Raw genomic sequence first — 14,308 nt, 5'->3', positions numbered from 1 at the left:
AATATAGCAGCCCACCGACATACAGAATATGCTTGTGGGGAATATGCTTTGAATGTAATAATGCTTCTGAAACATTTTGGTAGGTGATGCTGGGGAGGCTACTTACAATTTTGAGGGGGGAAATAGCTGAAGAGGAAAGGGTGAAATTTCCCCCTTTCCTCCTTCCTCCCACCTTGCTGCTCAGCTGAACAAAATTGCTTCCCATTGTTTGGGGCTTCATTACACACATCAGTTACCCATCAAACATTTTTGCACCATAACTAAAGTCAGCATTACCCCACACCTGTACTCTGGACTGGAGATTGCAGACCAAGGTGTCAGCTTTGTGGTACTTGGGAGTAAGGCTGGCCCTGGCTGTTGTACACTCATCTATGTCACATGTTTCCTTGTCTGGCAGCTCACATGTTTTGCTCAACAGTTCTGCTCCAACTGTAGAAACATTTGTTTTCAGCTTGGAGATGTCTTGTTGACTTTTGTTAAACAACTCCCATGTTCCATCCTGGAATGCATTACTTCTCAGTGAAAGAGCCAGTGTGGTGTAGTGGTTAAGAGCGGTAGACTCGTAATCTGGTGAACCCGGTTCGCGTCTCCCCTCCTCCACATGCAGCTGCTGGGTGACCTTGGGCTAGTCATACTTCTTTGAAGTCTCTCAGCCTCACTCACCTCACAGAGTGTTTGTTGTGGGGGAGGAAGGGAAAGGAGAATGTTAGCCGCTTTGAGACTCCTTCGGGTAGTGATAAAGCGGGATATCAAATCCAAACTCTTCTTCAAACTCTTTTTTCTGTATACTGATGGGAGTCAGCATTCTTCACCTGATCTTAACATTGGCAAAAGGTTTACAACCTTAGCCCTCTGGAGATCCTTTGTCATTCAGTTCCTGTGCAAGAGAAATACTAAACACTGGAAAGGGATGCTGCCCCTGAAGATCCTGATTAAAGTCAGAATTGATTCTCACTGCAGGAAGAAGTTACATGATGCTCCTCCATACCACAAAAAAGCAAAGACAGTTCAAGATTTCAGGGAGAAGGATTAAAACCTAGATTTTTCCTTGATACACTAGATTTTAATATGTAGAAGTATTTTCTATGTTTTCCCCTCTGTGGGGCAGCATTTTACTATGTGAGCTCTCACCTACAGCCTCTGAAGTGGTGCAACCAGGGCATAGGTCTTCTACTTCATTAAGAACTGTAATTACTGATTTGGCAGGATATCACAAAACAGAGACAAGAGATGTCTGGGATGCTGACTTAAGACGTATGGAACTTTTTTGTTTGTTAGCCAGTTGTGCTATGGCCTGGTGTATCTGCTGTGTAGGGCTCCAGAAGCAAGGTAGTCTTGCTTTTCCCACATGCATGTGTGCATGCTCTTTGTGGTTTTGTGAATCATGTTGATTCTCTTAGATCTGGAGAGCCATGTTCCCCATAGTCACTTAGGATGAATAGAAAATATCACTCAATCTGCTGTCTCTCAATTTTGGAAGACAAAGTACAGTAAATTGGTGTCCTCCACTATGGTGCTTTTCAGATGTTGTTGGACTGTACCTCCCAACATCTCTTGACAATTGGCCGTGCTGGTTGGGGCTGGACGAAGTTACTAGTCCAACAATATTTGGAGGGCACAACAGTGGCCACAGTAGCGGCATGAAGATGGGAAAATGCTGTTGTGTCTTAGAGGCTAACTGGTCACTGTGATGTGTACGCTTTTGTAAATAACAGTCCATTTCATCATACATCTGATTTATCATGTTTCCTCTCTCCATGAGCCATCTTGCCTGTCTTTATTGATTTGCAACATTTTCTTTTCCTAGATGGCTTATTAGTCCATTTCCTAATAGAGAGAGGTTAACAGCGTGATTTGCTGTTTCTTAATGTGCTGCATAAGATATTCATTAATATGAACAGATGACATATGCAAATAATACAAAATGCCTCAAGGCGATTAAATTCAATACAGACTGTAAAGATTTACAGAAGGATCATGTAAAACTATGCTAGGACAATAAAATGCAAAATAAAAATTCATTGTTGATGGGTTTAAAAATGTCTAAACATTTTAACAGCTTAATTGTATAGCAGTCATTGCATAGCTAATTATGTAATAGCTACATACTAACTTGGCATACGAGAATATAGTTAAACACCTCATTAGTGCTTATGGCTCAGAAAAGATCTTAGTTATTTCCCCCAAGTTCTGAGCACCGCAGGATGTTGATGACCTTTTAAAATTCTGTCTGCTTTAAGGCCACTGCGTTCTTACGCAAAAAATGTTCCATATGTGCATTGGTGCCTGTGGATCTGCCTCATATGATAATGGTTACTATGGGTCTGCTATTGATATAATCAGCTAAGGGTACACCCTGTCCAAAGTTTAAGATGGCAAATAGATGTAAATCTAAGAGTGGGATATAAATTTAAAGAATAAAATGTTAGGCTGTTTGGAAAGAGAGAAGATGACGATCATGACAGTGATGATAATGATAAATATTATGCCAGTCTGGTCTGAACATTTCAGGTTGCATGTTATAATAGGTGCACAATTGCAGTGGGAATGTAACCACCTACATTGCTTAGTCTGAAACCAAATGACTGATCAATGTGTGCTATATTAGTGGAATTAATCAGTCTCGGAATCGTATTTGTGGATTTGTACATGCAGAGAAAAACCAAGTTTACTGTGCACTAATGGTGCTGAGGTGTATCCCCAAAAAATTGTCCTACAGGGTGGAGCAGAAGAGCCAATGTCTCACCCTCAGATATTGCAGACTCCAACTTTCACCTGCTCTGACCACTGGCCATGTTGGCTGGAGCTAAAAGGGGCTGTAGTCCAGGCCATCGGAAGGGCACCACATTGGCTACTCTGGATAAGAGAATGTGCAACTAATATAATCCGTCAAAACGCTGATTAGTAAATTTTGGGGCTTGCTTGTTTTCTTTGTTTTATTAAGATCAAGCCGCCTAGACTACATAAGCTTGGAGTGGGAAGGAGGAGTTGTCACAGGGTGACAGGGAGAGAGAGGCAGCTGCAGTGATGGAATGTTTGGGGAGAAATGTAATTAGCAAGTTGCTTCACTTTTATGCCCTGCAGAGTGCCTAGCAAAATACTGGTGCAAATGAAATGTGTGATGCATTTCTCCTAAAGCTCCCATTAAATTTAATTGAGGTAGATTTCACCCTAAAATGTGTAGTAGTTGTAGAAATTGTAAATGAAACTGATATAAAGTGCTAGTGCAAAGAGGTGCCCAGTTTGGGCAAAGTGGCGAGGGGGTGTGTGTTCAAAAAGTATGATCAGAATTCAACACACCTTTCTTCCTAGTTGGAAGATCAGCTCAGACCATTATATGATAGTCTAGTTATTATATTGTAAGAAAAATGCTATTGTCTTAGCTACCAGCCCTCCATAACTACACACCTTATCAATAGTTGTGACATTACCTAATAATTGTACGGAGACTATGATTTTTTTCACTTCGGTATGTAAGCAAATTGCTGGTTAAATATGTTAAGAGGGACACGTAGGAGCTTTTCTATGAAACTGGAGTGTTCTTAATGAGGGCCACCCACAACGTTCTGTTCTGAACTTCCTTGTTCTGGAATAAGAGATTACGTGTTGCCCTAAAATAAAGTCTTATGTAACCACTGGTACCCTGAACATGAACTCTTGCTGCCTTTGCAACATATTGTTTGCCTTTTCTATCGGCCTCATAACAAACCATAACTGGCCCTTTTGCATACCAAAGGCCTAGACTTCATGGATGCTTTTCACAAAGTATATTTAAGAGGAAATAAAATCTTCAATGACTTGCTTTGCTTTGGCCCAGCCCTGAAACTACAAGAGTTAAAGTACAACATTTGCTTTGATGGGTTACATTACATAAACTGAGTAAGTATGTTTATAGTATTTTAGTTTCATAGGCATGGGTCACTTTTAGATGGAAAGCATTCCAATTTCTTTGCTCACTAATACCCAAAACAGATTACATTCCTTAGAGCCCAAGACACATACTGTAGTCACTAATATTCTCAAATATGAATCTTCATTAACAAGCTACTCCATTTCAATGCAATGTACTTTGTGGCAAGAACAACAAATGAAGATTGATTTGCAAGCACATTTTGTCAAGATGTAAATGATGTGTGTTAAATACTTCCCCGTCCTGAGTAGCAAGCATCTGAGTTGGTTAGAAGAATTCAATTAAAGTAAAAGCCCAGCCAATGCTGCTATTGTTCATGTACGCAAAGGCAGATTATGTATGTAACAGCAGTGGGTGGCATAGTAGGGTGGCCCCAGTCACCTAACTTCTGACTGGTCACATAACATCTGCTTGTGGGGAGGAAGAGGGAGAAGTGGTGAAGAGTTTGGCATAGTGCAAATGCACCAGCAGAGCCAGTCCATGTTCCTGCTGGTGTGTTTGCACTGTGCCAACCTCTCCACCACCTCCCTCTCCGCCTTCTGTGTACTGCCAGCCACACAACCGACCAGAAGTCAGGTGAGAAGCAGAGTCCCACCACGCTATCTGCTGCTGGTATGCATGTATGTATTTATTCATTCATAGCATTTGTATCCCACTCTTCAGCCAGAAAGGCTCCCAGAGTGGCTTACATGTCAATATCAATACATATATATAAACAGTAGCTACCAATTACTACAATCCAAAAAGTTACAACATAAATAGAAAACAAGGTGAGGAAGGAAGATGAAATCAAGCAAACTTATGTTACCAGGGTCTCATATCAACTAACTGACATCGAAGCAGACAGGTCTAAAAACAGGCCTTGTTGGACCCTTGAGAAATACAGTAGCCTGGTTTCCCTACCTTCCCTGGGGTGTCTGCAGCAGAAATGTGTTGATCTTATGAGGAGTGGTTTGGCTTTCTGGAGCCTAACTGGCTTCTCTTTACTGTACCATTCAGAGCAGATGGTTCTGTTGCTCCATCTCAGTCAATTCTGAAATCCTTCATGAGTGGGGTGGAGCAGCCCAGGCTTTCTGATGAGAGCAGTAGCATGTGGAAATGGCAGTTCCTCGTGTCTGCTTGTTCTTCTTTTCATCACATGGCTGTTGGAAATGATGGGCGGTGGGGGTGGCAAACCAATTATTCCCTTTTTAACTTTTCTGCCATGTACACACTATGACAGGAGTGCCCTGAACTATTTTTTGCAATGTCTTTGGCTGACAAAATGAATTTCTGTGAAACAGATTATCTGACAGGATAATATTGGGCACTCTGCTTTCTTTCTTTCTTTCTTTCTTTCTTTCTTTCTTTCTTTCTTTCTTTCTTTCTTTCTTTCTTTTTCTTTTTGAAAATTTGATGTTTCATTTCCATTCATAAGCAGAAGTGGAATATTTTGTATACCTCAGTCTAGCACAGTTCATGGGAAATCATTTGCCTCAATATTCCCATTTTGTATTTTTGTGTGTGAACTGCCCTGGGATCTTTGGATGAAGGTTGGTGTACAAATTTAATAAATAATAATAATAAGAAGAAGACAGAATATCACCCAGAAAATTTCATATCACTCCTGTCAACACTCGTATAGTCTTCAGGAACTGTTGCTGAAGTTTTGAAGTATTTACACATACTTTAAAAGTGTTCTCTGTTGTTGGTTTATCTTCTTTCAGAAACGTGTGCTGTCAACAATGGAGGCTGTGACAGCAAGTGCCATGATGCAGCCACTGGTGTGCACTGCAGCTGCCCAATGGGATTCATGCTTCAGCCTGATAGAAAAACGTGCAAAGGTAAATGGCAGCCAAATGTATATCCAGTGTATGGGAGAACACGTTCCACAGAACAGGACTGGACCTCGTAGAGTTCCTTCTTCAGTTTACAAGTTGGAAAGTCAAATTTTACCTAGATGGGGCACTATAATTATGTGATGTCTCCCAGTGCCCCTTTCCATGAACTACCTCATTTAGCTGTTGCCTCCACAGAGCCGTCAACGGTATCCTCATCAACTGAGTTTCATAGTAACTCTGTCCTTAAAATTTATTGTGACATGAATTAAAACGGTTGATCCAAATCTAAGAGATGATTGCAGCATTTTCACCAGAGGCTGCTGGTGACAACTGTCTTAGCCATTGCTTTGACCTGGTTTTCCAAGTGTAGCAATGGATCTGAGCCCAGCTTCGGCTGGGGAGGGCGGGATATAAATAATAATTATATTATTATTATTATTATTATTATTATTATTATTATTATTATTAATAATAATAATAATTATTATTATCTGGTGAGCAGCCCAAGGTAGTGAAACTTCCATGTTCTAGCTTCATTCCCTCTTCACAGCTCTACCAAGTGCCATTATTTTAAAAGCCTGCCAACCTTTTCATTATTTCTTGACAAAGAAATGGGAAACATAGAAAATTGCCTTCTATCACATCAGACCATTGGTCTACACTGACTGGTGCTTGAACTCCAGAGTTTTAGACCGGAGTTTTTTTCAGCCCTGTTTGGAGATACAAGGGATTGAACCTGCAACCTTCTGCATGTAAAACATGTGCTTTGCTGCTAAGCTACAGTCCCGAGGACTTTCTCAAAAGATTCTCCCCTCTTCCTTTGTATTTCCCACCACACGCAAGTGCGGTTGTTACTTATTTGTTGAATGGGACATTTTCAACACAAGGTAGCACTTCTGTTGTGGGGATTGCACATTTACCCAGCACTCAAAACTCTGCTGATTTTTTGCTAAGAAAATTCTGTTTCTGCCCCTACTTCTCAGCTATGGTGTCTTTTTGCAGTTGGGAGTGTTGAGTGAAATATCATTCCTGTCTCCTGAGTGTTTATTGAATAGTGCCCATGCCCCCAAGCAACACAACTCCCCAAGATGCCAGTGCCATTTAAAAAGGGGATCAATTTATTTTTTTGTTACTTTTGAAGCTGAGCGTCAACCTGCTATACAACTCTTCTGGCCTTATGCTGCCTTCCTCCCCGCACCCTCCTTCCCATCACAGCAATGTTCATCCATGGACTGTTGGCATTTTGGAGACTGGGCCTTCCAGAGTTAAAGCTATATCTCCCACTGATAAATATGTACATGCGTGCACACACATGGCTTCCTTCCCCCTTGGTTAATTACATGAGGACAGGGTATCACGCTATTGCTGCTGGGTTGGCATTAGCATGAATATGAGTGAGAGAAGCGTGTAGGCTTTTTTATCATCTGGAAAGGCTTGCAGAGAAAAAGGTGAGACTCCACAAATGGAGGGCGTCTGTGTTCTGTCTCTGGCAGCTCCAGGGAACGTGACCTTAGTTAAAAGGGGGGGGGGGAGCCCTTCTGCTGAAAGCTGTCTAACCGCCTTACTGATTCCAGACCCCATTTGCTTCATTATTATTTTTCAGAGCTCACCGCCTCCAAGATGCTAGAGTTCCAGGAAAGCATAATAACCCAGAGCCATATCCCCTGTGTCTGGGATTTTATTACAGTTTGGAGCTGTTTTACTGCTAGTTCACTTCACTCACAATAACAACAACAACAACAATAATGATAATAATAAAAAAGCTCCGACTTCATAGTTCCTGCTAGAACTGATGGGATAGGGGAGACACAAGGGAGCAGCCTCAGATGAGGTTTGCTTGAACTTTCTTTCTGGGATTCATCAGCCTTGGTTCATTCTATTTTACAGACCATTTCCTAGCAATAAATTTTCTGGCTAGTAAGTAAAAATATATCTTAACAGGTAGCAGAAGCTATTTGAGAATTTAGGGAATTGTGTGTGTGAGAGAGAGGGGGGTGGATGTGGGAGAGAGAAATGTTGATTTTTGCAAAACAGCCAAATTGTAAAGGTGTTTTTTTTAGTCTACGTTTATTTTCAAAATAGTTATTTGAAAACTATTTCCTCTTCCAATATAGTTATTTGCAATCCCTCCTGCTCATTATTTGAGTGCTCAGAGCTAGTTAATCATTGCATCCAGACAGTGATTATTGTGATTTTGGACCTAAGATTGGTCTTAGCCTTCATGTGCAGGGAGCTAATAAGGCTAGGCCACTGCCACTTCCCCACCCCTCTCCACTTAGGGCACAATCCTAAGGGGGTGTTGCGGGGATCATAGGGTACAGCAGATCTTTTCCTCTGCCTATAGAGAGGGAGGCCAATGAGCAGATAAGGGGATCTGGTCATATAAGCCTCCCTGTGGTGGGCACAGAAACCCAACTGGCCCTTGCTGCTTTGCTGTTTGTGCTCCGATAGTAGCAATGGCATGTTGGGAACTCAGCAGAAGAGGCTTTGGACCCAGCCAATTCTAAGGTCTCTCATTCCTCCAACACATTCCAGGAATTGCCAGGTTGGTGGTGGTGTGTCAAGTGTGCTAGTCCTGGGACTGCACTTACTTTCCAGTTCAATGGGGCAGGCAAGTGAAGAAAAACACCAGATCAGGGGGAACACACCTTTTTTTCCTGCTGGTGTGAACCTACCAAGGTGTTTGATATGGCAGTTCCTCCATCTTAGATTCTCTCTTTCCCATAAGATTGTCCCGCTCAACTTCTCATCCAGATACAGTAGCAGACAGCCTGCTGGGGCAGTACTGCTCACTTAACCTCCAGTTGATCACACCATTGCTGCTTAACAAAAAGTAGAGGGTGAGGTGGCACTGTGGTCAGTGCAGTGCAGACTCACTTGCAAGAGCATCGGATTGACTCTGCCAGTGTGTTTGCACTACACTGACCTTACTGCTGCATTGCTCCTCTACCTCCCAATAAACAGCAGCAGCACAACCAACCAAGGATCTTGTGAGTGGCAGCAGCCCACCATTGCTACTGTCCAGTCATTGGTTGTTGTGAACCTACAGTCTTAGCCATATATCTGTCCCTTCTCAACAACTGGTGGCTTTCTGCTCATCTTTAACATAATTCTTCTGCTTCAGAACAATGCTCTGGGTAGCCTGTGCACTGTGTGCATGACCAACATCAACTTAGGCAGCAGAACTTGTGCACAAGGATGTATTTTGAGCAACTGCCTCTGAGGAAGGTGGCTACACTTGAAATGTCATTTACTATACCTACATGGTGGGCTACATTCTTCTTACTATAAACAGCTTCACATAGTCCCCTTTGAAGTTCATCTCTCTCACCTTTCCGGTGCTGTTCTGCTTCCCCCACCCCCCACCCCAAAAGTGGTAATGGAGGCCACATTTTGGACAGGACTTAATTGCACATCTAAGTCCCTGCTTGAACTGGTTCCTTTTGGCTCAGTGCGCAGCTAAGCCAAGGTTTGGCTTAGCATGTTTGTTCAAATCAGGGCTTGTGGTTATTATTGAGGGCTCCCTATTTTTCAAAAGCCAAGCAGATCAGAAGGAGTGGGTGGGTGGGTGGGTGCAAGGAGGAGAGGAAGCGGAGTCCTCTCCACCACACGGGTTGAGTGGGAGGGGATGGGCGCTGCATCAAGCTGCTGTCAGTGGGGCAGGGAGCGAAGCTGCATGTCCACTGTGGCTGCTGCTGCTTTTCTGCTACTGAGAAAAGCTGCTCCACCTCAGTGCCAGGGGAAGGTAGTGCCACAGTGCCTGGAAGTGAAGGGTGATCAGCTGCCCCATTCTCTGTCAGCCTGTGGGAAGGCAGCTCATATCAGCAGTGTTATCAGCTAAGATCATTGTGCGATATTGGTGGTGCCTTGAAATTAGCTGCTCTGTTTTCCCTCGCGCGAGGAGTGATATATTGCCAAGTCAAAATTGTTATTGTGATGTGATTTCAAAACTGATTTTGGCCAATACAGTATATTGAAAAATTGCACACTGCTAAAACAGACCATAAAATATGTGGTATTACCATGCAAAAATGACAAAGAAATAGTTGGAGGGAAGGCAAAGGATGGGGCCGCAAATCCCATGGGTGCATTCTGTGGATTCCCAGGGGTCCCCAGACCCCTAATTGGGAACCACTGGCCTAGAACAAACCTTGTTGACAGCATATTGGGGAAGGAGGAGAGAGCTTAATCAGAAGCTCTGGTTCAGATGGCATGCTAGACCAAATTTTGGTTTAGCTGTTATGCCATGCTGAGCTAAAAGGACTCAGGAGGAGCAAAACTGCTATAGTTCCTTTCCTGAGATCCTACACATTCATGCTAAGCCACAGTTTAGCTTCATGTTAATGTTACCTGTGTTTTGAACCCAGGAGTACCACCCACCAATTCCATTTCTTCGTTGAGTGGGCATGCATTCAACTGTCACAATTTCTTAACTAATTCCCTTAGTTAAGCATGTTTTGCCTTGTGTTTCCCCCCTCCCTACTGCAGATATTGATGAATGTAGGTTGAACAATGGTGGCTGTGACCACATCTGCAGGAACACAGTGGGGAGTTTTGAATGCAGTTGTAAAAAAGGATATAAGCTGCTGATCAACGAAAGGACCTGTCAAGGTAAAGTCATCTTGGGATCTTTGCTGAAAAGAGTGGTGCAACTATTGTATGAGTTCAAAGGTTTTAGGCACTGAGCTAGATTTGCTCACAGTTGTGGCCTGCAACATTGGAATGTTCCTTCTCCTAAGCACACAACATGCTCCAGAGCTAAGAAATTATGGGACAGTTTTCAAGGAAACATGATAGCCAGTCATTTGTTCTGTTCTCCATAAGAGTAAAAATCAGTTGAAATTCTTTGGAAGATCCTGAGATAGGCATGACTGCATGAGCAGGCCAGGTACTAACTAGCCATGCTTTCAGGCACCCACCCAAGTAGAAAGGGAAGATGCTAAAATACTGCTTCAAAGATGGAAGAGGGACCTGATGCAGAATGGAACTGTACAAATTAGTCTCCACTCCTATTAACACCTGGCAGCTTTTTATTAAGCAGCAATATAATGAACTTATCTGTATGGCAGTTAATTAACACCCTTAATCCCCTTAGGCTTCTTTCCTAACTTCTTAGTCCTCAGTATAATTTGTTGGGGAAAAAATAATGTAAAGTTTGTATTGCTGTCTTGATTTAAAAATAAACAAAAACATGAATTTTAGTCCATCATTCTGAGCACTATAAATGTTGGTTTTCTTACTTTGAAAAAAAAAGTGTAAAACCAGGTGAAAAAAATGAACTTTGTAGTGTAGAAGAGGGAATTTTACCCACTGAAGTTCCCTGTTTAATGGTTGTGTAAAACAGGAGTTTTTGTATAAAGGAGTTCTGTCTTTTTTTCACCTGGACACCCTGTTTAAAACCCTGCTGTCCTGAAATAGATGTTACTTCAGCATATCTTCAGAGTACATGCAGGAGAAGATCCATAGGTGGGGGGTATTTAAGCTGGTGGCTGCTTTCCAGGGGCCAGCCCTAGACATTTTGCTGCCTGAAGCAAAGGACAAGATGGTTCCTTCCTATTTAATGTACAAAGTCAGTAGGGCTGGCAGTTGATGGATCAGCATTGTCTACCAGACCTGAGGGCTCCAGGCAGACCACGTGTCCTGCAACAGAGTGGAATGAACAGGGTCTTGGAAGGAATGGCAAGGGAGAGAGTTGATGCCACTGGCCCCATAACCCAGCATCTGCTGCCTCACTCTACTGTTTCCCTGTGGGCTGTTCCCCTGTCCAGTAGGTTTAATTGGGTGTCAAGAGGAGAATTTTGGTGATAGATCTGCCAGCCCAGCTTTACAGAGGTAGATTTGTTCAAATTTTATAATTTGAACAAATCTACTTTTGTAAAGCTGTTTTATCTTTTCTTTCAAGGGGAGGGAAAACACCAACATTTAGGCTGCAATCCTGTGTGCACTTACCATCGAGCAAGCCTAGTTGAACTCTGTAGGACTTACTTCTGCATAGGCATGCATTGCACTGTTATTAAGTTATCTGATCAATTTCATTGTAATTTTTTTAAAAATCAAACTCTCATTCAGAAATAAGGTGCAGGAGATTTTTGGGAGATCAACAGCCGAGTCCTCAAAACTGTCATTTCTAAGATAATGGGAATTTATTCTCACTTCTGTGTTTTTTTCCCCTTTTGAATAGGAAATGTATGGTAAATTTGTGCTTCCATGCAATTAACATGGCTAGTCTATTTTACAGACTCATGTTTAGTTGCTGCCTTTTCACTGTAGAGGCCCTTACAGAAAACAGTTAAAAGCAACATTATAAGAAGTATTAACATTAAATAATTGCAGTACAAAAAATGCAGTTAAAAACATTTAAATCCAATTAGCTCAAAGACCACAGCCAGGTCTGACGGAAGAGGGACGTTTTCCTCAATCGTCTGTAAATCCCAGTAGTGCTTAATCCCACTCTGCTAAAGAAGTTGTCCCTTCCTATGCTTTACCTCAGCATGACTAATCATAAAAAGGGGACAGTATTTCTCTTCCTGTACAAATACCTTGGATCACATAGCACTTTGGGCATGCAAAGTGTTAGCTAGCCCTCATACACTTCACCGCTCACTGACATGATACCAGGTCACAACCCAGGCCTCAAGAGGCAACCGGCTTGGGTCTACAGCTGGGTTCAACATCAGGGCCTGTTTCGTTCTCCAAATCAGCAGCTGTAAGTTCCCCCCTCCCTTCTGGCTGGGGAAGGCAGCTGCTAACATGTGATGTAGTGCAGGTGTTTTATTCTGACTGCATAAGGCCTGGCCCTAGGGAAGCTGGGCGTGTGTTAGGAGTTGAGGTGGGAAGAGTTGCTTTATGCTTAGGTTATGGCCCCTTTCATCTCCATCCAGGTTCTGCCTTCATGGCTTTCTTTTTATGAGTTTGTGGCAATTAGGTTAATGAAGCCAATGACGTAAACATGAAGCCAGTAGGCTGACTGTGGCCAACAGACTGTGCCTTCCAGTGCCAGTGAACTTCCCTTTAGGAAAAGAATAGGTGGCCCTGGCATCTCCCTCAGCAAAGACTCTACAGGGAAAGCATATTTTCTGCTTGTGGTTACTTCTGAGCATCTCACTGGGAAAGTGGCAGTGGAAAACTTGCAAACTCTCTTCCCATTCCCAGCCCTTTTGCTCCATTTGGGGTTCTTGTGTCAGCCCTGAGATTCAGCCCTTTGACTTGCATACAAAGTTGAGGAATGTGTTGGCCCTAATCTTGTGACGCACTCCCAAGCTGATACTTCTGTCCTAATTAGTCAGAAACGATTTCCACCTTTCCTCCCCTCCCCAGTTCTGTACTTGTAGTCACTGGCACTGTTTAGAACCACTTTTTCACTCATAAACATGTACTAAAGGGATGAGGGAAAGATCCCTTTATTTGGGCAGGCAGATAGGCAGTTTTTATCCCAGCATTCCTCCAAGGAGCTCAGAGCAACATACATGGTTCCCTTTCTTTTATCCTCAACAACCCTGTGAGATAGGTTAGGCTGACAGAAAGGGAGTGTGACTGGTCACCCAGTGAGATTCATAGCTCTGGAGATTTGAAGCTGGGCTTTTACCTTTTTTAACCTTCATGATTTTTAGTGTAACATTGTGGTTAAGAGTATTAAGGAGTAATTGTTGTGCATGAAATAATATTGAATATGTGTACTTTGATGCTTATTTTACTTGAGGGGGTTAGGTCTGACAATGCAGCCTGGACTGCAGAGGAAATAATGGCAGTTGGACATAAACATGTACACACACACACACACACACACACACACACATATGTGTGTTTGCTTCTGTTAGAATGACTTTGACAAAAGACTGCTGGCAATGGGTACAGTTTCAAAATCTCTGGTTATTGAGGAAGTAAAATAATCCAGGCCTCAGGGATGTACTGTCTACTTGGTGGAATGTGGCTTATACACTCTTTTCCTGTTCCCAGATATTGATGAATGCTCCTTTGACAGAACCTGTGACCACATCTGTGTAAACACACCAGGGAGCTTCCAGTGCCTGTGTCACAAAGGCTACACACTCTACGGACTCACCCACTGTGGAGGTATCAGTGTGACAGATAAGGATGAGTGGGACTTGGCTGTTCTTTGTGACCTCTTTGGCACCTCTTTCTTGAACTTTAAACCTTCTACCTCTCTCAGGTATAACTGTCCTCTTTCTGTTCTAAGCTGAAGCCTAGTGACCTTTGACCTCCAAGGGACCAGTTCAGACTGGTTTTCATTTATGGACAGTAAGCTTTGAGAAAGTCTCCATTGCTCATGTAGTTTCTGCTTCACCCAAAGCAGGGTCCTCCCTGTAATATTGTCAGTAATCATTCAGCTCTAAGCTGAACACAGAACCTGGAGAATATCAGCAAGCCCAAGAGCTGAATAGCAGTTAGAAAACGGTTCTTGCACATTGGGTAGGTAAAGTCATTTTTAAATTCAAAGATGACTAAAAACTGTTCCTAGTAATGTGCAAGGTAATATTCATGAATACTTAGTTTCTTTCAGAAGACACTGGTGCTGGCTTCAGTTGGAAATGAGACATTTTACTATGTGATGGTGGAT

General features: G+C 42.6%; 1 protein-coding gene across 6 annotated transcripts in view; it reads left to right on the top strand.

Moving 5' to 3' along the window:
* SCUBE3 (signal peptide, CUB domain and EGF like domain containing 3) overlaps window positions 1-14,308 on the top strand; it is a 120,693-nt gene that overhangs the window by 77,265 nt on the left and 29,120 nt on the right. For all 6 annotated transcript variants that reach the window (XM_081915555.1, XM_081915554.1, XM_081915552.1 and 3 more), the window contains 3 exons: window positions 5,617-5,733; window positions 10,219-10,341; window positions 13,687-13,803. In XM_081915555.1, coding sequence (XP_081771681.1) covers window positions 5,617-5,733; window positions 10,219-10,341; window positions 13,687-13,803 — 357 coding nt within the window. The remainder of the gene's footprint in view (window positions 1-5,616; window positions 5,734-10,218; window positions 10,342-13,686; window positions 13,804-14,308) is intronic.

The sequence above is a fragment of the Podarcis melisellensis genome (assembly GCF_964234715.1).
Source record: "Podarcis melisellensis genome assembly, chromosome: 6".
Classification (NCBI taxonomy): domain Eukaryota; kingdom Metazoa; phylum Chordata; class Lepidosauria; order Squamata; family Lacertidae; genus Podarcis; species Podarcis melisellensis.
The sequence above is the reverse complement of the archived record's forward strand: the minus strand, read 5'-3'. Positions and strand labels throughout refer to the sequence as shown.